The sequence below is a fragment of the Microcaecilia unicolor genome, chromosome 9 (genome assembly GCF_901765095.1).
Source record: "Microcaecilia unicolor chromosome 9, aMicUni1.1, whole genome shotgun sequence".
NCBI classification, from domain to species: domain Eukaryota; kingdom Metazoa; phylum Chordata; class Amphibia; order Gymnophiona; family Siphonopidae; genus Microcaecilia; species Microcaecilia unicolor.
In genome coordinates, this window is record NC_044039.1 from 108,432,811 (window position 1) to 108,455,416 (window position 22,606).

At 47.3% G+C, this 22,606-nt stretch overlaps 1 protein-coding gene across 2 annotated transcripts in view; it reads left to right on the plus strand.

Annotated features, from left to right (window-relative positions):
- The window catches only part of RALGAPA1 (Ral GTPase activating protein catalytic alpha subunit 1), an 882,008-nt gene that overhangs the window by 49,828 nt on the left and 809,574 nt on the right, over positions 1–22,606 (plus strand). For both annotated transcript variants that reach the window (XM_030214290.1, XM_030214291.1), the window contains exons 3-4: positions 9,732–9,781; positions 20,238–20,295. In XM_030214290.1, coding sequence (XP_030070150.1) covers positions 9,732–9,781; positions 20,238–20,295 — 108 coding nt within the window. The remainder of the gene's footprint in view (positions 1–9,731; positions 9,782–20,237; positions 20,296–22,606) is intronic.

A 22,606-nucleotide genomic window follows, 5' to 3' on the forward strand; every position in this document is an offset into this window, starting at 1 on the left:
GATCCCTTGTATTTTAAAATATATGAACAGGTCACCTCAAATTTAGAGGACAAATTAAGTACTTCTGATGTATGGTCTGATTGACAACCCTCTTAGGGAGAACATAAAAAAATGTGGACACTGCTGTATTTGTTCTCTGACCATGGAAGGCTCCTCATTGGATTTACAAAATGGCAACAAGGTCAAGTTGTGGTATAATACATCTTGTGATTCGGCAAATGTGGTTTGTGTGTTCAAATGTCCTTGTGAACAGTATATATTGGATATACTACAAGAAAATGTAAAGGTCGAGCTATTGAACACCAACACTGCATTGTTTAATCACCGGTTTGATCAGATGAAATGTATGGTTATTGATAAAGTGGCTTTGGGTAAGAGAGGGGGGATATTAAAAAGATTTTATGGCGTAAAGAACAGTGATGGATTTATCAACTTAATACAGTGGAACCGACAGGATTAAATAGGAGTGTTGAATGGAATGCTTATTTAAAAATTTTTTTTTAATCTACTGCTATTCTGCTTTGCATTGCATGATCGTTTTAATTCAGTCAGGTAGCTCCTGTTTAGAAGTAGTTCTGTACCCCTGCGGAGACATCATGACATAGGGGATAGATGACTGGATAACGGGTTCTCATCAGCCTTTCAAATGGTTGGCTTTTTGAGTTTCCCGGTGCCATCTTTTGAGCCTGTAATGGTGGTGTGAAGTTTTCTTTTCTCATTGTCTTTTCCCGAAGCTGCAATTTTATTTGCGAAACGAAGCACTCTTGTTTGAGGTGCTCTTGTTGAGGAAGAAGAAATGTTTTTTGAAGTCATGTTTGTGCTCTATGTGAACCGGCAGTGCACTGCACAATATTGTAGGATGTGATCTGTGGAGAATATTGGAGGAGGAAATTACTGTTGGAGCCACTCTGAGGATGTTGGGTTTGCAGAGGGGTGGTGTTTTTTTCAGCTACGTGACTAGTGGATTGTTTGGGGATCCTTATTTATGCTGCTTCCTTTAGTTTTTGAAAATTTTCCTTTATGCATGTTTGTGGATCTTTTCCCTACTTGTTTTCTTGGCAGTAAGCTTACTTGCATAAGTGGGGTTCCATTTTGGGCTAGTTTTTTGTTGGTGTATTTTCACACACTTTTTGAATATTAGATACATATGTATTTTTGCAACTACATTCACTTTGTTCTTTTTTTAATGGGGTGGAAGGTTTTTTTTTTTTTTTTTTTGAATCAGTAATTTTTCTCCTTGGTTTAGGAGTTTTTTTTTGTGCCGATTCTTTTTTCGCCTTCGATTTTATCTCTTTGACCAATGATAATATCAGACTCCCATTTAAGATAGTGGAATATTTCAATACCTCTGGTAATTGTCCCTATTGGGAGATTTGAAGTCTTGTTTATTTAGGTACTTAAAGGTGTATTCCTCTGAACAAGTGAGAGTACTACAAAGATTGTTTCAAATTATTTCTTTGTGGGTTTACTTTTTACATAGTTTGAAGTCCCTTTAAGTAAAATCAAAATGACTAATAATGTATCTACTATAAAACACCCACTAAACAAGAGTATTAACCATTAAAACTCAAAAATAAATTAATCAAGGACTTTGCAGCAGCAACCACTATAGAGGCAATTACAAAATTTCAGCTATAAGCCAGCTCAAAGTTTGTTTTTAGACCCATTTTAAATTTCTTGTAAAATGACTTTTAGTCTGAAAAAAAAATCGAAGTTGTTTCAAAGAGTGGGAGCTCAAAAATAAAATCAGATTTTCTTCCCACTTCTTTCCCTTTTCTAATGCAGTAATTATTTTCTACTGAATTATGGATATTGTAAATTGATTTGTTGATAATATAATCTGACACATTTTCTTGTTTCACTAACCCATGTTTCATCTTTAGCAATATGGATATTAAAATGACCCAAACCTGTGGGGGGTGAGGCAGACCTTGTCCTTTCATAATGCCGTTAAACTCTTTCCTCATTTCCCACTCTTCTTCCACTGTTCCAGTAAAATTAACTTGTGCCAGCTGGTTTTGTTAATATAATGTTGGTCTGCTTGTCCTGAAAATTTGCATTGGAATGGGAGGCTAGAAAACCTGGTCCAGATGACTTTAAATTATATGTAGACAATTCTAATGGCTGTTCCTGTTCTGTTCATTATCTTCTTGTTTCTAGGGTAATAAAACAAATGTTAAAATGTTGTTACCTAGAAACTAGAAACTGTTGTATATCTAGAGTTTGTGGTTTTCATTCTTCACAGAATGCCTTTCTTCAGCAGCACTCAATATTTCCCTTAACTATCAACCAATTTGTAGGACTTGTTTCTTTTGGCATTTAATCTTATTTCCATTTTATGCCCGCTCTCGCCAAAGCTACAGTACTTTCCTTGCAACCTAATAGAATTTTGGGGAAAATGTACAAAAGGGTCAAACGTTTTGCCTATTTGGGGGCAAAATAACACATGAAAATTAAATGGAAAGCGACTAAATTTGGCACAGGGTAAGAACTGAGGGGAAAAATACATTGTTTGAAAATGGGCTGTTTTGGTGAGAGATTCTGAAGAAACAGTGACCCAAAAAATGAGCTAGCTCATTTCTCTGGGAGAGGCAGTTCCTGTAGTTGCAACTTGAAACATCACAATTTGGGAACTGCTGCATTCAGACTGCTCCTTCCTCTTCTGGTCAGAGATGACACAGATACACCACACATGTGCAGAGAAGCTGGAAAGAGTTTCATGAGTGTTTTTCTATATGCTTTCCACATTTTATGACAGCTTTTTAATTTGATCCCTAAGCTGTTAAAAAGAAATTCTGTTTTACTAACTAGTCTCTAAGGGTTTTGTTTCTCTGTTTTTATTTCTTGCCAAATTGCCTAAAACAGTGCTGTTTTATGTTTCAGTTCTGGAGAATTGGGGTATATGTAATTCTGGTAACAGCAGTAATTTTAGTGCCAGCCTTGTGATTTATTTTTGTTTAGATAGCCCTACCTTAAAGCAGTTCTTTATTGAGGTTAAACATTAGAATTTGTTTTTACAAAGCTCTAATTGTTTGACATGGGGTGTAGGGAGACAGGATGGCAAAAAAGAGGAGGAAAACCTCATGCAAATATGAGCAACAAAGGAAAAGAGTGAGGCGAGTCCAAAGAGGATGTCAAAATATAAAAGTCTTTATTGTAAAAATCATAAGGACGTTTCGGCACAAAGGTCTGCCTCAGGGGTCAAACAAATCTGTCTGGTTGTAGTAGAGAATTGCTTGACTCAAAATCCTAGTTGTATAAAACTCTGTATCTTCCCATATGAGAAACAGCTCTGCAATGTAGCAGCACTTCACCAGAGACAGGACATCAAAATGGCAACAAAATGCTAAATTAGCATCTCATGGTATAATACATAGAAATTAATATTTGTTTAGATTGTCCTGCCACCAGGTATCAGCCATTAATGATTTTGTAGTGCTGGTTTAAATTAAGTGAATGCCGCCACTAAAAAAAAAAATAAATAAACTTTTTAAGTATTCAGTTGTATGCTGTATTCAGACTTTTATCCTGCTTAATGGTCCTCTGATGCCCAAGGTAGTGAGATGACTCTAATCCTGGTTGTCCTGAGAGATGAATTGGGTATTGGGAAACCAAGACTGTGCCTTTAATTGCTTAATAGTGCAGTTTTTGTTTGTGGACATGTAGGAAGTGAAAACTATCATTCTCCGAGGACAACCAGGCTGATATTCTCACATGTGGGTGATGTCACGTCGGCCCCGGAGGATTTTCAAGCAAAATCGCCAAAAGTCTCTTCTAGAGCGGTCTGTCGCGTGAGACGATTACACCGCACATGTGCGCGCACGATTTCCCGCCCGCCGCGCGGACACGCTCCTCAGTTGTTTTCTTTCTGCATCTGAGGAGACATGGAGTTTTGCTTCGTGCGCTTCGCGTTTCTTTGGGTCCCACGGAGTAAAAGTTTCTTCAAATTGCTTCGCTTGTTTAAAAAAAAAAAAAAGACATTTCCTTTATTCCTTAATTTTTCTTCATTTTAAAGTTTCCTTTTTTTTTCGTTTGCGACTGTTCTTAGGTTGCTCGGTCGGGGTTTTTCCCTGTTTTGTGTTTTTTTCTCAGACACCATCGCATCCTTTGATTTTTGCAGAGGCCATTTTTCCTGCAATGTCATCGAAGATGCCCAGCAGCTTCAAGCCTTGCGCCAGCTGCAACCGGACCATCTCTGGCACTGATCCGCACTCCTGGTGCCTTCAGTGCCTTGGGCCCGACCATCTGCAGGAAAGCTGTAAGTTGTGCCTCAAAATGAAAAAGCGCACTCAGCTTTCTAGAGAGGCCCAAAAAGCAAAGCTGTTTGGGTCCGGTTCCTCGGCGTCGACATCGGTACCGTCGACATCGAGGGCAGCGTTGGCATCGGGAGACCGGGTACAGGCTGCCAAGAGACCGATGCACGCTGGGAGCAGTGATGCATCGAGCGGGTCTCCACCTCCCTCGGCGCCTCCTGCTTTGCAGGCCCCCCGGGACCGACCTCTATCGGACCCAGCCCCGAGGAAGCGTGTGGATTTCACGTCTTCCTCACCGGTACCGAGGAGTCTCGATGACGGGCGTCGGGTGAAGGCCAAGAAGCACCGTCATCGTTCTCCTTCTCGACATGGTACCGCGAGCTCCGGGTCATCGAAGCATTCGGTACCTGAGAAGTGTCGATGCCGAGAGGATCGCTCTCCCTCTGTTATGGAGGTATCGACGCGCAGGTCGTCTGGCAGCCCGGAACCAGCTCCACAGCTTCTGCAGATTCTGCCTCTGAAGCCCACACCGGCACTGCAGCCTTCCTCGACAGCTTCTGTAGATGAGCGCATCAAGGCTATTTTCCCTGATTTCATGGAAGCGGTGCTGCAACATTTGCGCCTGGCACTGGAGGTACCGGTATCGACGGTGCCGGAGGCTCCTGCGGCACCGTGCCTTTCGCCGGTGGTGAGGTCTCCTTCTCTGGTACCTCTTCCGGTATCGGGTCGGCAGCCTCCCGGGTCGACTCTCCATTGCCTTCGATGGAGGAAGCTTCACCGGAGTCTCCTGGGGAGTCGACTTCACGATACCGTCATCGAGGTCACCGCACCTCCATGTCAAGACGGGCTCGGATCCGGGCTGCTCTTTCTGAGTTGTTAGCCCCATCTGATGATGGCTCATCTGATGGGGGTCATGGAGTTTTCTCTGCCGAGGATTCTCTAGGTCTTCCATCTGATTCGACCCCCTCACCTCAGAGACAGCTCTCCTCTCCAGAGAGCTTGTCTTTTTCATCTTTTGTGTGGGAAATTTCTGAGGCCATTCCCTTCCCTGTGGAGACTGTGGGTGAGCCCAGGACCAAGATGCTCGAGGTCCTGGATTATCCATCTCCACCTAAGTCTTCTACCACAGCTCCTTTTCACGATACACTCAGGGAAGTGCTGATGATGAACTGGGAGAAGCCTCTTTCTTGTCCAACTATCCCCAAAAAGGCTGAATCCCAGTATCGGATCCATGGAGAACCCAGTTTTGTCCGGCCTCAGTTGCCTCATGACTCTGCGGTGGTGGATTCCGCTCTCAGAAGAGCTAAGAGTTCTAGGAACTTTGCCTCGGCGCCCCCGGGGCGAGAACATAGAACCTTGGATTCTTTTGGGAGGAAGGCGTATCAGGCTGGCATGCTCACTTCCAAAATTCAGTCCTACCAGCTCTTTATGAGCATTCATTTGCGGAACTCAGTGTGGCAGCTTGAGAGCTTGGTTGATGCACTCCCACCGGAGCAGGCCGAGCCTTTTCACCAAGTGGTCAGGCAGCAGAAGGCGTGTCGCAAGTTTCTGTCCAGGGGCATTTACGATACTTACGATGTGACATCCAGATTTTCTGCTATGGGTATAGTGATGCGCAGACTCTCATGGCTGCGTGCCTCTAACCTGGAGGACAGAACTCAGCAGAAAATTGCGGATATCCCTTTCCGGGGGGATCATCTTTTTGGTGAGAAGGTCGAAGAGTTGATTGATCATCTCTATCAGCGTGATAACGCTATGGACTCCCTCTCCCGCCGGGCGCCTTCTGCATCCGCTTCTTCTTCTAGGAAGTTTTTTAAAGGGAAGAAAAGTGTGCCTTACGCCTCTAGGGGCCGTAAGTACAATCCTACTTCTCGACAGCCGGTTCAGGCTCTGCCACAGCATGCTTGTTCTCATCAACAGCGTGCACCTAAACAGGCCCCTGCAGCTCCCCAGCAAAAACCAGGGATGGGTTTTTGACTGGCTCCAGCTGAGCATAGCCACCATAAATGTGTCTGTGCCGGGCGATCTGCCTGTCGGGGGGGAGGTTAAAATTTTTTCACCAAAGGTGGCCTCTGATAACCTCCGACCGGTGGGTTCTTCAAATAGTCCGGTCAGGATACACCCTCTGTTTTGAAACCAAACCTCCAAATTGCCCACCGGGAGCTCAGTCCTTCAGCTCCCAACACAAGCAGGTACTTGCAGAGGAACTCTCCGCCCTTCTCAGCGCCAATGCGGTCGAGCCCGTTCCACCAGGGCAAGAAGGGCTGGGATTCTATTCCAGGTACTTCCTTGTGGAAAAGAAGATGGGGGGGATGCGTCCCATCCTAGACCTAAGGGCCCTGAACAAATATCTGGTTCGAGAAAAGTTCAGGATGGTTTCCCTGGGCACCCTGCTTCCCATGATTCAGGAAAACGATTGGCTATGCTCTCTGGACTTAAAGGATGCTTATACGCACATCTCGATACTTCCAGCTCACAGGAAGTATCTGCGGTTTCGGCTGCGAACGCAGCATTTTCAGTATTGTGTGCTGCTTTTTGGCTTGGCGTCTGCGCCCAGGGTATTTACCAAGTGCCTGGCAGTTGTTGCAGCGTCTCTACGCAGACTGGGAGTGCATGTGTTCCCTTACCTCGACGATTGGCTAGTGAAGAGCACCTCCAAGGAAGGAGCTTTGCAGTCCATGCGGATGACTATTCAAGTGCTGGCGCTACTAGTGTTTGTCATCAATTACCCAAAGTTCCATCTCCACCCTGTTGAAAAATTGGAATTCATAGGGGTTCTGTTGTGCACGAAGACAGCTTGTGCCTATCTTCCCGAGCCAAGAGCAGACAACCTCTGTCTCTGCTCTCCAAGGTTCAAGCGTCTCAACAGATCACAGCTCGGCAGATGTTGAGACTTCTGGGGCACATGGCTTCCACAGTTCATTTAACTCCCATAGCACGTCTTCACATGAGATCAGCTCAGTGGACCCTAGCTTCCCAGTGGTATCAAGCTACAGGGGATCTAGAGGATGTGATCCAGCTGTCCACTGACTTTCGGAATTCCCTTCAGTGGTGGACAATTAGATCCAGTCTGTTTTTTGGGCGCCCATTTCAAATTCCTCAGCCACAAAAAGTGCTGACAACGAATGCATCCTTCCTAGGGTGGGGAGCGCATGTAGATGGGCTTCATTCTCCAGGAGCTTGGTCCCTTCAGGAAAAGCATCTTCAGATCGAACTCCTGGAGTTACGAGCGATCTGGAACGCTCTAAAGGGTTTCAGAGATCGGCTATCCAACCAAATTATTCTGATTCAAACAATCAGGTTGCGATGTACTACACAAACAAGCAGGGGGCACCGGATCTCGCCCTCTGTGTCAGGAAGCCATGCAGATGTGGCTTTGGGCTCGCCAACACGGCATGTTTCTCCAAGCCGTTTATCTGGCTGGCGTAAACAACAATCTGGCCGACAGGTTGAGCAGGATAATGCAACCTCACGAGTGGTCGCTGAACATGGCTGTAGCTAGAAAGATCTTCCGAGCGTGGGGCACTCCCTCTGTGGATCTTTTTGGCACTCAATTCAATCATAAGGTCCCTCAGTTCTGTTCCAGACTTCAGGCCCACGGCAGGCTAGCGTCGGATGCCTTCCTCCTTCATTGGGGGACAGGCCTTCTGTATGTGTATCCTCCCATACCTCTGGTGGGAAAGACTTTACTGAAACTCAAGCAAGATCGTGGAACCATGATTCTGATTGCTCCCTTCTGGCCACGTCAGATCTGGTTCCCTCTTCTTCTGGAGTGTCCTCTGAAGAACCATGGAGATTGGAGTGTTTTCCAACTCTCCTAACTCAGAATGAGGGGGCGCTTCTACATCCCAACCTCCAGTCTCTGGCTCTCACGGCTTGGATGTTGAGAGCTTAGAATTCGCCTCCTTGGGTCTTTCTGAGGGTGTCTCCCGAGTCTTGCTTGCTTCCACTGAAAGATGTTACTCTTTTAAATGGAAGAGGTTTGCTGTCTGGTGTGACAGCAGGGCCTTTTCTTGTCCTACACAGACCTTGCTTGAGTACCTTCTGCATTTATCAGAGTCTGGTCTCAAGACCAACTCCGTAAGAGTTCACCTTAGTGCGATTAGTGCTTTCCATCAACGTGTAGAAGGTCAGCCTATCTCTGGACAGCCTTTAGTTGCTCGCTTCATGAGAGGTTTGCTTTTGTCAAAGCACCCTGTCAAACCTCTTCCTGTGTCATGGGATCTCAATGTCATTCTCACCCAGCTGATGAAACCCCCTTTCGAGCCACTGAATTCCTGCCATCTGAAGTACTTGACCTGGAAGGTCATTTTCTTGGTGGCTGTTACTTCAGCTCGTAGGGTCAGTGAGCTTCAGGCTCTAGTGGTTCATGCTCCTTACCTTAAATTTCATCATAAGAGTAGTCCTCTGCACGCACCCTAGGTTCTTGCCGAAGGTGGTGTCGGAGTTCCATCTGAACCAGTCAATTGTCTTGCCAACATTTTTTCCTCGCCCTCATACAAGCCCTGGCGAACGCAAGCTGCACACTTTGGACTGCAAAAGAGCATTAGCCTTTTACGTGGAGCGGACAAGCCCCCACAGACAGTCCGCCCAGTTGTTTATTTCTTTCAGTCCCAACAAGAGGGGAGTTGCTGTCGGGAAACGCACCATATCTAATTGGCTAGCAGATTGCATTTCCTTCACTTATGTCCAAGCAGGGCTGACTTTAGAGGGCCATGTCACGGCTCATAATGTTAGAGCCATGGCTGCGTCAGTGGCTCATCTCAGGTCAGCCACTATTGAAGAGATCTGCAAGGCTGTGACGTGGTCATCAGTCCACACATTTACATTTCATTACTGCCTTCAGCAGGACAGTCGACGCGACAGTCGGTTTGGGCAGTCGGTGCTGCAGAATCTGTTTGGGGTTTAGAATCCAATTCCAACCCTCCTAGGCCCATTTTTATTCTGTTCCAGGCTGCACTCTCAGTTAGATGTTTCTTGTTTCAGGTCAATCCTTGTTATGCCCTTGCCATTGCGAGGTCCAATTGACCATTGTTTGTTGTGTTGAGTGAGCCTGGGGGCTAGGGATACCCCACATGTGAGAATATCAGCCTGCTTGTCCTCGGAGAAAGCGAAGTTTCTTACCTGAAGCAGGTATTCTCCAAGGACAGCAGGCTGGATATTCTCACAAACCCTCCCACCTCCCCTTTGGAGTTGTTTTTCTTTCATCTTTTGGATTCAGCTGAGGAGCGTGTCCGCGCGGCGGGCAGGAAATCGTGCGCGCATGCACGGTGTGATCTTGTTGCGCGATGGAACACTCTAGAAGAGACTTTTGACGATTTTGCTTGAAAATCCTCCGGGGCCGACATGACGTCACCCACATGTGAGAATATCCAGCCTGCTGTCCTCGGAGAATACCTGCTTCAGGTAAGAAACTTCGCTTGATCTTAGTATGCTTTAGTAGAGTCATATGTTAAGAATTATTTTTTCTAAATTCAGGTCATAAATCCCAGAGAGAAGAATTGGATGCTATTCTTTTTATTTTTGAGGTAAGAGCTATACATCCACTTAAAACATTCGTGTGTGTGGTTTTTTTTTTAATTAAATAAGGAAGAATTTTTTTATTTCAAATCTTTAATTTTTTAATCTTAGGCATATTAAGAATTGTCTGATGTATTACTGTATTGGTTTATTTTATACATTGGCAGTCACCTGTTAGTCCCTGGAGACTCCTAATGACACCCCCCCCCCCCCCAATTCCCAGACCTGTCTTAAGCACTCATTTCACTTTTTTCCTCTTGTATCTCTTACGCCCTAGCTGTCTCAGCTTTCCTTTGGTTTCTTAGTTTCTCCATCTCCTTTCTGTGCTTTGGCCTCATGGCTTTGCAAAGTGCATTTTAAAAGTGCTGTTTTCAAAGTATCTGTTATGCACAGCTTATAGCACCCCCTTTCAGAGGGTGCTACTACAGCACACCCTCGAAAGACATCATCCCTCTTTTCAACAAAGTTAACAAAACTTGTAAAATTAGAAAAGACTGCCATAAAATATAGGAAAGAAATACAACACAAGACCATTCACTCATTCATTGCGGGTTATCCTCATATATTGCCAACCACCTGGTAAAATGTCCCAAATGCTTTCTGAGAGAGTATTTTCATTTTAACCTTAAATTGTTTAAACAACCTCTCTCCCCTGAATGTTACATTCCACAGTGCCGTAGCACGCCTCCCCCCCCTCCAAAAAAAAAAGCACTCTTCTGCATAGAGTGTAAGCAAGCCTGTGCAGAAGCTTGAAGTGTCGGCAAAGAAGCGTTTGTGGACCTTATTCTCCGAGGACAAGCAGGCTGCTTGTTCTCACTGATGGGTGACGTCCACGGTAGCCCCTCCAATCGGAAACTTCACTAGCAAAGGCCTTTGCTAGTCCTCGCGCGCCCATGTGCACCGCGCATGCGCGGCCGTCTTCCCGCCCGAACCGGCTCGTGTTCGTCAGTCTTCTTTTGTCCGCGCTCGTGACGGTTGTGTTTTGCGCCGTTTCGCGCCCCTCAGATTTGACCCTCGCGTGTCTTCGCGATTTCGCTAAAAAAAAAAAAAGAGAAGACCTCATCTTGTCCCTTCCCGTGTGTCCAGTTTGTTTCCCCGACGTAAGTTTCCTTTCGCTTTCGGGGTAGGCCTTTTTTGGGGCCTCGGTACGGGTTTTTTCTCTCTCCCTATTTTTGGTGCCCTTAGTCGCCATTATGAATTTTGATTTCGCCGGCGTGATTTTTCTGCCCATGTCATCGAAGTCTCCCAGCGGCTTCAAGAAGTGTACCCAGTGCGCCCGGGTAATCTCGTTCACTGATAGGCACGCGTCGTGTCTTCAGTGTCTGGAGGCTGGGCACCGCCCGCAGGCTTGTAGTCTTTGTGCTCTTTTACAGAAGAGGACTCAGGTTGCGAGATTGGCCCAGTGGAACGTGTTGTTCTCGGGCTCTTCGTCGACAACAGTACCGGAGTCATCGAGTGCATTGACGTCGGCAGCATCAAGACCTTCGACCTCGGCATCGACTGCAACGAGGTATTGACCCTCTGCATCGTCGGTACCGAGACATCGAAAGGCTGTGTCGGCATCGGTGGTACCGGGACCTCCACTGTTGCTGATGTCGTCGGACGGTGGTGCTTCGACTGGAGTGCAGGTGAGGGCTGTCCATTCCCCTGCTGGTGGCGGTGAGCCTTCGGGTGGGTCTCCCCCTACCCTGAGGGCTCCTGCGGTACAGCCCCCCCGAGACCGACCTTCTTCGGCCTCGGCCACGAGGAAGAGATGGCTGGATTTCTACGTCCTCCTCGTCGGTACCGGGAAGCTGCAGTGACATGCTTCGTTTGAAAAAATCAAAGAAGCATCGACACGGGTCACCTTCCCGCATCGGTACCGAGAGCTCTGGGTTGCCGAGGGTGTCGGCACCCAGTAGGCATCGGAACCGGGAGGACCGCTCACCCTCTGTTCAGGAGGTGTCGATGCGCTCCACCTTGGACAGCCTGGAACAGCCTCCACGCCCGGAACAGACTGACCTCGACGCCTGCATCGGCTTCCATGTCTTTCTCCACAGCCACTCTGCACGAGAGTCTCCGGGCCGTTCTCCTGGAGATCCTGGGAGAGCTGTTGCGCCCTTCTCCTCTGGTACCGGGGGTGCTTGCGCTGCCGGTACCATCGAATGAGGCGCCGGCTGGCCCCTTGCCCGGGGTGAGGTCTCCGACAGTACCGACTGCGGCCGCCTCCCAGGAAGGCTCCCTGACGACGTCGGCGGAGGGAGCTTCGCCGGTGCTGGCGAGGGAGTCTACCTCTCGACGCTCCCACCATGGCCGTGTTTCCACGGAGTCGAGTCGGGCACGGCTTCAGACACAGGTTCAAGAACTTGTGTCTGATACCGATGGTGAGGCCTCGTGGGAGGAGGAGGAGGACATCAGATATTTCTCTGACGAGGAGTCTGATGGCCTTCCTTCTGATCCCACTCTCTCCCCTGAAAGGCAGCTTTCTCCTCCCGAGAGTCTGTCTTTTGCGGCCTTTGTCCGGGAGATGTCTACGGCCATCCCCTTCCCGGTGGTTGTGGAGGACGAGCCCAGGGCTGAAATGTTTGAGCTCTTGGACTATCCTTCTCCACCTAAGGAAGCGTCCACAGTACCCATGCATCATGTCCTAAAAAAGACATTGCTGGCGAACTGGACCAAGCCTTTAACTAATCCCCACATTCCCAAGAACATCGAGTCCCAGTACCGGATCCATGGGGACCCAGAGCTGATGCGCACTCAGTTGCCTCACGACTCTGGTGTGGTGGATCTGGCCCTAAAGAAGGCTAAGAGTTCTAGGGAGCATGCTTTGGCGACCCTGGGCAAGGACTCTAGAACCTTAGACTCCTTTGGGAGGAAGGCCTACCATTCTTCTATGCTCGTGGCCAAAATTCAGTCTTACCAGCTCTACACGAGCATCCATATGCGGAACAATGTGCGGCAGTTGGCGGGCTTGGTGGACAAGCTCCCTCCTGAGCAAGCCAAGCCATTTCAGGAGGTGGTCAGGCAGCTGAAGGCGTGCAGAAAATTCCTGGCCAGAGTGGTATATGATACCTTTGATGTTGCGTCCAGGGCCGCTGCTCAAGGTGTGGTGATGCGCAGACTCTCATGGCTGCGTGCCTCCGACCTGGAGAATAGGATCCAGCAGTGGATTGCGGACTCCCCTTGCCGAGCGGACAACATTTTTGGAGAGAAAGTCGAACAGGTGGTAGAGCAGCTCCACCAGCGGGATACCGCTTTCGACAAGTTCTCCCACCGGCAGCCTTCAGCATCTACCTTCTCAGGTAGACGTTTTTATGGGGGAAGGAAGACTGTTCCCTACTCTTCTGGTAAGCGTAGGTACAATCCTCCTTCTCGACAGCCTGCGGCCCAGGCTAAGCCCCAGCGCGCTCACTCTCGTCAGCAGCGTGCGCCTCAGCAAGACCCACGGCTCCCCAGCAAAAGCAGGGGGTGAGCTTTTGACTGGCTCCAGCAGAGCATAGCCAACATCAACGTATCAGTGCCGGGCGATCTGCCGGTCGGGGGGAGGTTGAAAGTTTTTCACCAAAGGTGGCTTCTCATAACCTCCGACCGTTGGGTTCTTCAAATAGTCCGGCAAGGATACACCCTCAATTTGGTCTCGAAACCTCCAAATTGCCCACCGGGAGCACAATCCTACAGCTTCCAGCACAAGCAGGTACTTGCAGAGGAACTCTCTGCCCTTCTCAGCGCCAATGCGGTCGAGCCCGTGCCATCCGGGCAAGAAGGGCTGGGATTCTATTCCAGGTACTTCCTTGTGGAAAAGAAAACAGGGGGGATGCGTCCCATCCTAGACCTAAGGGCCCTGAACAAATATCTGGTTCGAGAAAAGTTCAGGATGCTTTCCCTGGGCACCCTTCTTCCCATGATTCAGGAAAACGACTGGCTATGCTCTCTGGACTTGAAGGACGCCTACACGCACATCCCGATACTGCCAGCTCACAGGCAGTATCTGCGATTTCAGCTGGGCACACGTCACTTCCAGTACTGTGTGCTACCCTTTGGGCTCGCCTCTGCGCCCAGAGTGTTCACGAAGTGCCTGGCTGTAGTAGCAGCGGCGCTTCGCAGGCTGGGAGTGCACGTGTTCCCCTATCTTGACGATTGGCTGGTGAAGAACACATCCGAGGCAGGAGCTCTACAGTCCATGCAGATGACTATTCGCCTCCTGGAGCTACTGGGGTTTGTGATAAATTATCCAAAGTCCCATCTTCTCCCAGTACAGAGACTTGAATTCATAGGAGCTTTGCTGGATTCTTGGACGGCTCGTGCCAATTTCCCAGAGACGAGAGCCAACAACTTGTTGTCCTTCGTCTCTCGGGTGCGAGCGTCCCAGCAGATCACAGCTCGGCAGATGTTGAGATTGCTGGGCCACATGGCCTTCACAGTTTATGTGACTCCCATGGCCCGCCTTCACATGCGATCTGCTCAATGGACCCTAGCTTCCCAGTGGTTTCAGGCTGCTGGGGATCTAGAAGACGTGATCCACCTGTCCACGAGTTTTCTCAAATCCCTCTATTGGTGGACGATTTGGTCCAAGTTGACTCTGGGACGTCCTTTCCAAATTCCTCAGCCACAAAAAGTGCTGACTACGGATGCGTCTCTCCTGGGGTGGGGAGCTCATGCCGATGGGCTTCACACCCAGGGAAGCTGGTCCCTCCAGGAACGCGATCTGCAGATCAATCTCCTGGAGTTACGAGCGGTCTGGAACGCTCTGAAGGCTTTCAGAGATCGGCTGTCCCACCAAATTATCCAAATTCAGACAGACAACCAGGTTGCCATGTATTACATCAACAAGCAGGGGGGCACCGGATCTCGCCCCCTGTGTCAGGAAGCCCTCAGCATGTGGCTGTGGGCTCGTCGTCACGGCATGTTGCTCCAAGCCACATATCTGGCAGGCGTAAACAACAGTCTGGCCGACAGGTTGAGCAGGATTATGCAACCTCACGAGTGGTCGCTCAATTCCCGTGTAGTGCGACAGATCTTCCAGGTGTGGGGCACCCCCTTGGTAGATCTCTTTGCATCTCGAGCCAACCACAAAGTCCCTCAGTTCTGTTCCAGACTTCAGGCCCACGGCAGACTGGCATCGGATGCCTTCCTCCTGGACTGGGGGGAAGGTCTGCTGTATGCTTATCCTCCCATACCTCTGGTGGGGAAGACTTTGTTGAAACTCAAGCAAGACCGAGGCACCATGATTCTGATTGCTCCATTTTGGCCGCGTCAGATCTGGTTCCCTCTTCTTCTGGAGTTGTCCTCCGAAGAACCGTGGAGATTGGAGTGTTTTCCGACCCTCATCACACAGGACGAAGGGGCGCTTCTGCATCCCAGCCTCCAGTCTCTGGCTCTCACGGCCTGGATGTTGAGAACGTAGACTTTGCCTCTTTGGGTTTGTCGGAGGGTGTCTCCCGCATCTTGCTTGCTTCCAGGAAAGATTCCACTAAGAGGAGTTACTTCTTTTTATGGAGGAGGTTTGCCGTCTGGTGTGACAGCAAGGCCCTAGATCCTCGCTTTTGTCCTACACAGACCCTGCTTGACTACCTTCTGCACTTGTCTGAGTCTGGTCTCAAGACCAACTCTGTAAGGGTTCACCTTAGTGCAATCAGTGCATACCATTACCGTGTGGAAGGTAAGCCGATCTCGGGACAGCCTTTAGTTGTTCGCTTCATGAGAGGTTTGCTTTTGTCAAAGCCCCCCGTCAAACCTCCTACAGTGTCATGGGATCTCAATGTCGTTCTCACCCAGCTGATGAAACCTCCTTTTGAGCCACAACTCTTGCCATCTGAAGTACTTGACCTGGAAGGTCATTTTCTTGGTGGCAGTTACTTCAGCTCGTAGAGTCAGTGAGCTTCAGGCCCTGTTAGCCCAGGCCCCTTACACCAAATTTCATCATAACAGAGTAGTCCTCCGCACTCACCCTAAGTTCTTGCCGAAGGTGGTGTCGGAGTTCCATCTGAACCAGTCAATTGTCTTGCCAACATTCTTTCCCCGTCCTCATACCCGCCCTGCTGAACGTCAGTTGCACACCTTGGACTGCAAGAGAGCATTAGCCTTTTATGTGGAGCGGACAAGCCCTTTCAGACAGTCTGCCCAAATGTTTGTTTCTTTTAATCTCAAGAGAAGAGGAGTCGCAGTCAGGAAATGCACCATTTCCAATTGGCTAGCAGATTGCATTTCCTTCACTTATGCCCAAGCTGGGGTGACTCTTGAGGGTCATGTCACGGCTCATAGTGTTAGAGCCATGGCAGCGTTGGTGGCTCACTTGAAGTCAGCCACTATAGAAGAGATTTGCAAGGCTGCGACGTGGTCATCAATCCACACATTCACATCTCATTACAGCTTCCAGCAGGATACCCGACGCGACAGTCTGTTTGGGCAGTCGGTGCTGCAGAATCTGTTTGGGGTTTAGAATCCAGCTCCACCCCCCAGGCCCATTTTTATTCTGTTCCAGGCTGCACTCTCAGTTAGATGTTCTACTTCATAGGTCAGTCCTTATGTTCTCGCCGTTGCGAGGCCCAATTGACCTTCGTTGTTTTGAGTGAGCCTGGGTGCTAGGGATACCCCAGTCGTGAGAACAAGCAGCCTGCTTGTCCTCGGAGAAAGCGAATATACATACCTGTAGCAGGTATTCTCCGAGGACAGCAGGCTGATTGTTCTCACATACCCGCCCACCTCCCCTTTTAGAGTTGTCCTTCTCCTTGTTATTGCTTTCTTATCTAACTGATCGGGGCTCTTGCGCGACGGGCGGGAAGATGGCTGCGCATGCGTGGTGCGCACGCCCCGCATGCTGGAAGGCTCTGGCAAACTTTTTTGTTGCTATGACGATTTCCGTTCCTGGGTCACCGTGGACGCCGACCCAGTCATGAGAACAATCAGCCTGCTGTCCTCGGAGAATACCTGCTACAGGTATGTATCTTCACTTTTCAGAAAGCTTTTGATAAAGTTCCTCATGAGAGATTCTGGAGAAAATTAGAGTCATGGAATAGGAGGTAAGGTTCTGGTGTGGATTAGGAATTGGTTATTGGACAGAAAACAGAGGATAGGGTTAAATGGCCATTTCTCTCAATGGAGGAGGGTGAACAATGGAGTGCCACAGGGATGTGAACTGGGACCGGTACTATTTAACATATTTATAAATTATATGGAAATTGGAACGACAAGTAAGGTGATCAAATTTGCAGATGATACAAAACTATTCAAGGTTGTTAAAACATGTGTGGACTGTGAAATATTGCAGGAAGACCTTAGGAACTTGGAAGACTGGGCATCAAAATGGCAGATGAAATTTAATGTGGGCAGATGCAAGCTGATGCACATTGGAAAGAATAATCCGAATCATAGTTACCTGATGTTAGGGTCCACCTTGGGGGTCAGCGCTTAAGAAAAGGTTCTGGGTGTCATTGTAGATAATACGCTGAAATCTTCTGCTCAGTATGTGGTGGCGGCCAAAAAATCAAACAGGATGCTAGGAATTATTAGGAAAGGTATTGTGAATAAGTCCGAAACTGCCTTTGTATTGCTCCATGGTACGTCCTTACCTTGAGTATTGTGTTCAGTTCTGGTCACCGTATCTCAAAAAAGATATAGCGGAATTAGAATATGTTCAAAGAAGAGTGACCAAAATGATAAAGGGAATGGAACTCCTCTCATATGAGGAAAGGCTAAAGAAGTTAGGCCTCTTCAGCTTGGAGAAGAGACGGATGATGGGGAGATATGATTGAGGTCTACAAAATCTTGAGTGGTGTAGAATGAGTAGAAGTAAATCGATTTGTTTTTACTCATTCCAAAAGTAGAAAGACTAGGGGATTCTTGAGGAAGTTACAGGGAAATACTTAAAAAAAAAAAATAGGAGGAAATATTTTTCATTCAGTGACTAGTTAAGCTCTGGAACTCTTTGCCAGAGGATGTGGTAACAGCATTTAGTGAATCTGGGTTTAAAAAAGGTTTGGACAAGTTCCTGGAGGAAAAGTCCATAGTCTGATATTGAGTCAGATATGGGAAGCAACTGCTTGCCCTGGGATTTGTATAGAGTGCTGCCACAATTTGGGTTTCTGCTAGGTACTTGTGACCTGGCTTGGCCACTGTTTGGAAAACAGGATACTGGGCTAGATGGACAATTGGTCTGACCCAGTATGGCTATTCTTATGTTAAATATATAAGAGGAAATAATGCTTTAGAGAAAAAGTCTGCAGTGTAAGATTCCAGAGACGCTGAGAAGCAATATTAGCAATTTTTTTTTGTTTCATGGAAAGGGTGATGGAGGTTTGGCATGGCTTCTTAGTGGAGGTGGTGCAGAGAAAAACAGTAAAAACCAAAGAAGAGGAAATCTCTGCAAAACACACTAGGAGAACCAAATATGGTGGAGGTGGCCAGGGAATGGAGATACAGCCTTAGTATTTCAACACAGTGCCTGTGTTAGAGGTCATAACTGGTATCTCATTTGCATTTAAAGGTATCCAGTCACTTGGAGAAATCAGGCTGCTGTGCTTCTATCGCTATTACTGCTAGAGTTCGAGTGACGGTGAAAAATAACATGATATTATGCTCAGAGTTGATCTCCTTGAACTGGCCAATTTTTGTATACTCCACTTATGAATAAAATTGAATAAATAGTTCATAAGTAATTGGGGCGTGGAGAGACAAGAATTGGCATGTTAATCTGTTTGCAGGTAGGTGAGAGAGTACATCAGTTTTTGATGAAACAGGTGCTAAGGTAGCAAGCAAGCGTAATATCTGTTGTCAAAATTGGACAGGTACCCCTGTGAACAGATGGAATGCATGAGGGAAATGAGTAATATAACTTGCAAAGCAAGAGAAAAAGATATTTAAAGAGCTGGATCAGCAAATAAGAAATTCAAATGCACAAATATATGGCAGAAAGATACTTCAGGTTTTCATCTAAGTGATTCTTAACACGTGAAAGGCTAAAGATGAGCTTAATCCTTCAGATTAAAGATTAATAACTGCATAGTGAACTACTTAAAAGGTGGTTAACAGCAAGCACAGGAAAAACTGTACCAGCTCCCCCTCCTCTACCCAAAAAAAGATCTGAAAAATGTAGTTTTTATATGACAGTACAGCAGTGCCATAGCGAGGGTGCCTGACACCCGGGGCGGGTCGCCACTGCGCACCCCCCCCAGAAACGCACCCTACCTTTCAGCGGGGGGCAGGCGGGAGGGCCTATCCGCCCCTAGTGCATGTCACTGGGAGCTGCGTCGGCTCTGCTGCTTCCCTGCTTTCTGTGCCCCGGAACAGGAAGTAACCTGTTCTGGGGCAGAAAGAGCAGGGAACCAGCGAGCCGACACCCCCCCCCCCCCGAGCGCGTGCACCCGGGGCGGACCTCCCCACCGCCTCCCCCACTTCTTACGCCACTGCAGTACAGGAGATGGTTTTCCATCCCATGGCTGAGTGTGATATGATGTAATATAGTAACGTGGTAAAATGGAAGAGAAAGACCAACATTACCCATCGAGCCTTCCATATTGTCAAGAGAGGTTCAGGGCACATGACCCAGACAGGATTACCAAGAATGAAGTAGTTGTGATCACATGGGACATTCCATACCAATAGCTTAGAAAGCTTACTGCTAGAGAAACAGATATATAGCAGTTAGAGAGAGAGACCCAGGTTAGCTTTTTTTTAATTTTTAAATTGAAGTATTGACACCAAGTGATTTTTCGTACTATCTATAGAGACAGAAATAGCAGGAGATAAGAGTTCAGGAAAATATGGTAGACCCAATCAGAAATAACCATAGTTATTTTGGGTGTCTTTGGCCTGTTTTAAAAGAGCTTGAAGCACTTTGGTATATTACCTATACATATTATGCTTTATTATTGAATTTATTTTTTTTTAATTTTTGTTACATTTGTACCCCGCGCTTTCCCACTCTTGGCAGGCTCAATGCGGCTTACATATTGTATACAGGTACTTATTTGTACCTTGGGCAATGAAGGGTTAAGTGACTTGCCCAGAGTCACAAGGAGCTGCCTGTGCCTGAAGTGGGAATCGAACTCAGTTCCTCAGTTCCCCAGGACCAAAGTCCACCACCCTAACCACTAGGCCACTCCCCATTTATGATTCTTTCCTTATTGATAAGTATGGGTTTATTTATTTTGATTCATATTTTGCAATGACTTTTTTTTAGCTTGTTACATTGAATTCGAAATTGTGCGGGTAAATGTGGGGTATAAGTGTCATAAATAATAATAAATAATATACCTAGTGCATTCCAGGAGGAAGCTTCATTTGCTACAATGCAATTATTTATGGAGTGATGATCTGTGATGCTGTATCCTATGCAAGTCTAAGAAAATTGAAGATGCTTATTAGCTTGAGAGAAGTTGTAAAAAAAAATGGCGTTACAGCGTTTGTTTTCTTTAACTAAAAATGTACAGATGTTTATGTTCATTGCAAACCATATAATTTGATCCTATTTGGTGTTCCCTTTTATAGAAAATTTTACAGCTTCTTCCTGAAAGGATTCACCAGAGATGGCAGTATCATAGCATCAGTAAGTTCAGATGACAGGCTGTGCATTGTGTATGATGTTTACTTTATTCTGTATAGTGGTGGTATTACAGAAAAAAAGTGACCATCTCTAGGAAGAGGTGACCTAAGTCACCAGAAACAAAAAAATGAGTTATTATTGAATTCTGTTAGAGCGATTTCTACTACAACAGTCCAAAACTCATCCTTTTATGTGAAAAAATATAAAAGTTACAGAAGTTCAAATATTTAACTTTTGCAGACTGTTTATGGACCCATGATGTGAAAAACTGGCCATTCTCAGCATTTTGGATCCAGTACTTAGTCACTTTTTCCCAGTGATGGTCACAAATTTGACAGTTGGTACTGTATGAGGATAGCAAGTCTATATTTAACAGTATTTGAATAGTGCTGCTAGTTACAAGTTGCTGAGTATTAGGAATGTGCTTTTAGTGCACACAAAATACATTTAATACAAGTTTACCTATAAATGAATATGTTGCCACAATTTGGGTTTCTGCCAGGTACTTGTGACCTGGCTTAGCCACTGTTTGGAAAACAAAATACTGGGCTAGATGGACCATTGGTCTGACCCAGTATGGCTATTCTTATGTTAAATATATAAGAGGAAACAATGCTTTAGAGAAAGAGGCTGCAGTGTAAGATTCCAGAGACGCTCAGAAGCAATATTAGCAATTTGTTTACATTAATATGTACATTATTTGCGTACAATAAAAGTTTTGAATAACTTGCAGAGTGAATTTAAAAAAATGCCCATAATTTGTTTAAAAGAAAAGGCCAAACAGACCAAAATGAACCTGTAGAATGTGTTTTTCCCCTCCTGTGAGGCCCTTTCCCTTGAATATCTCAATAACATGACCTTTCTAGAATAACCAACATGTACTTTATTAGGAATTTGTTAGAAAATTACAGAAAGGATGGCAATAAAAAAAAAAAAAAAGGAGAGCATAAGAGTTCTTTGTGCTCTATATTTTGTTGCTCAAATGATAAATGACATTCTGTCATCATTATTTAAAGGTGGTAAGAAAAGAGCTTCACTCATATCCTTTGAATTCACTATATTGATCTAATATTGATTAGTGATTGGTATAATTATCTCACCATTATTTATTGAGTCTATGGTACCATTTTAATGGATGCAGATTCGCATAGTTGATACTTTAAAAAAATCTTTAGTAACTTCTCAGATCTTGAAGCAGTAACTGCTATGCAGTTAACTCAATAATGCACATTAGTAAATGAGGCCCTTGGTTTCTTGTCTTGTTTCTGTGCCATCCTTTAAGACCCAATTTATAATATGCTAGCCCTTAAGCCCGTTTAACGGGCGAGTATTGGTATGTTTTATTTTGATGTGTAACTCCCTCCCCCCTCCCCTCCCAGCTGCAAGGCCCCCCCCCGCCCTCCCTCCTTCCCTGCCAGCTCCAAGGCCCTCCGTCCCTCCCTCCCAGCTCCAAGGCCCCCCTCCGTCCCTCCCCCCTCCCCTCCCAGTTCCAAGGCCCCCTGCCCTCCCTCCCAGTTCCAAGGGCCCCCCTCCGTCCCTCCCTCCCAGCCAGCTCGAAGGCCCCCCTCTGTCCATCTCTCCCAGCTCCAAGGCCCCCCTTCTTCTGACCTCCCATGTCCAGCATCCTCCCTGCTTCCCTCCCAGCTCCAAGGCCCACCCTCCTCCCAGTCATCTCCAAGGCTCCCCTCTGTCCATCCCTCCCAGCTCCAAGGCCCCCCTCCTGAGACCTCCCATGTCCAGCATTTCTCCTGCCCTCCCCCCCCCCGAGGTCGCCGCCCCTCCCCCCCACCCCCGAGGTCGCCGCTACCACTACCCCCACCCCCTGGGGTCGCCGCCACCCCCCCCCCCCTCCACCCAGGCCTGGCCCTCTCTTCTCCATTGAACTTACAGCGCTGAAACCGCAGCAGGCAGATCAGCTCCCATCGGCCTTCCTTCCCTGCCTGTGTCCCGCCCTCGTGTGACGTAACGTTGGCGAGGGCGGGACACAGGCAGGGAAGGAAGGCCGACAGGAGCTGATCTGCCTGCTTCGGTTTTGGCGCTGTAAGTTCAGTGGAGAAGAGAGGGCCCAGCCCGGGTGGAGGGAGTCCAGCGGCGACCTCGGGGGGGGGGGGGGGGCGGTAGCGACCTCGGCGGTTCCCTCCTCAGCGCAGTTTCCCTCTCTGTTCCGTTATCACGTCTTGACGTGGGGGCGGGACAGAGAGGGAAGTTTCTACTGCGCATTTGCATGTGAGTCGGTCACTTGCCATTTATATGTTTTTGATTTCCCGCTGATTAGCAATCCTATGTCCCTCTGCCATCCTATGTCTGTTCCTCA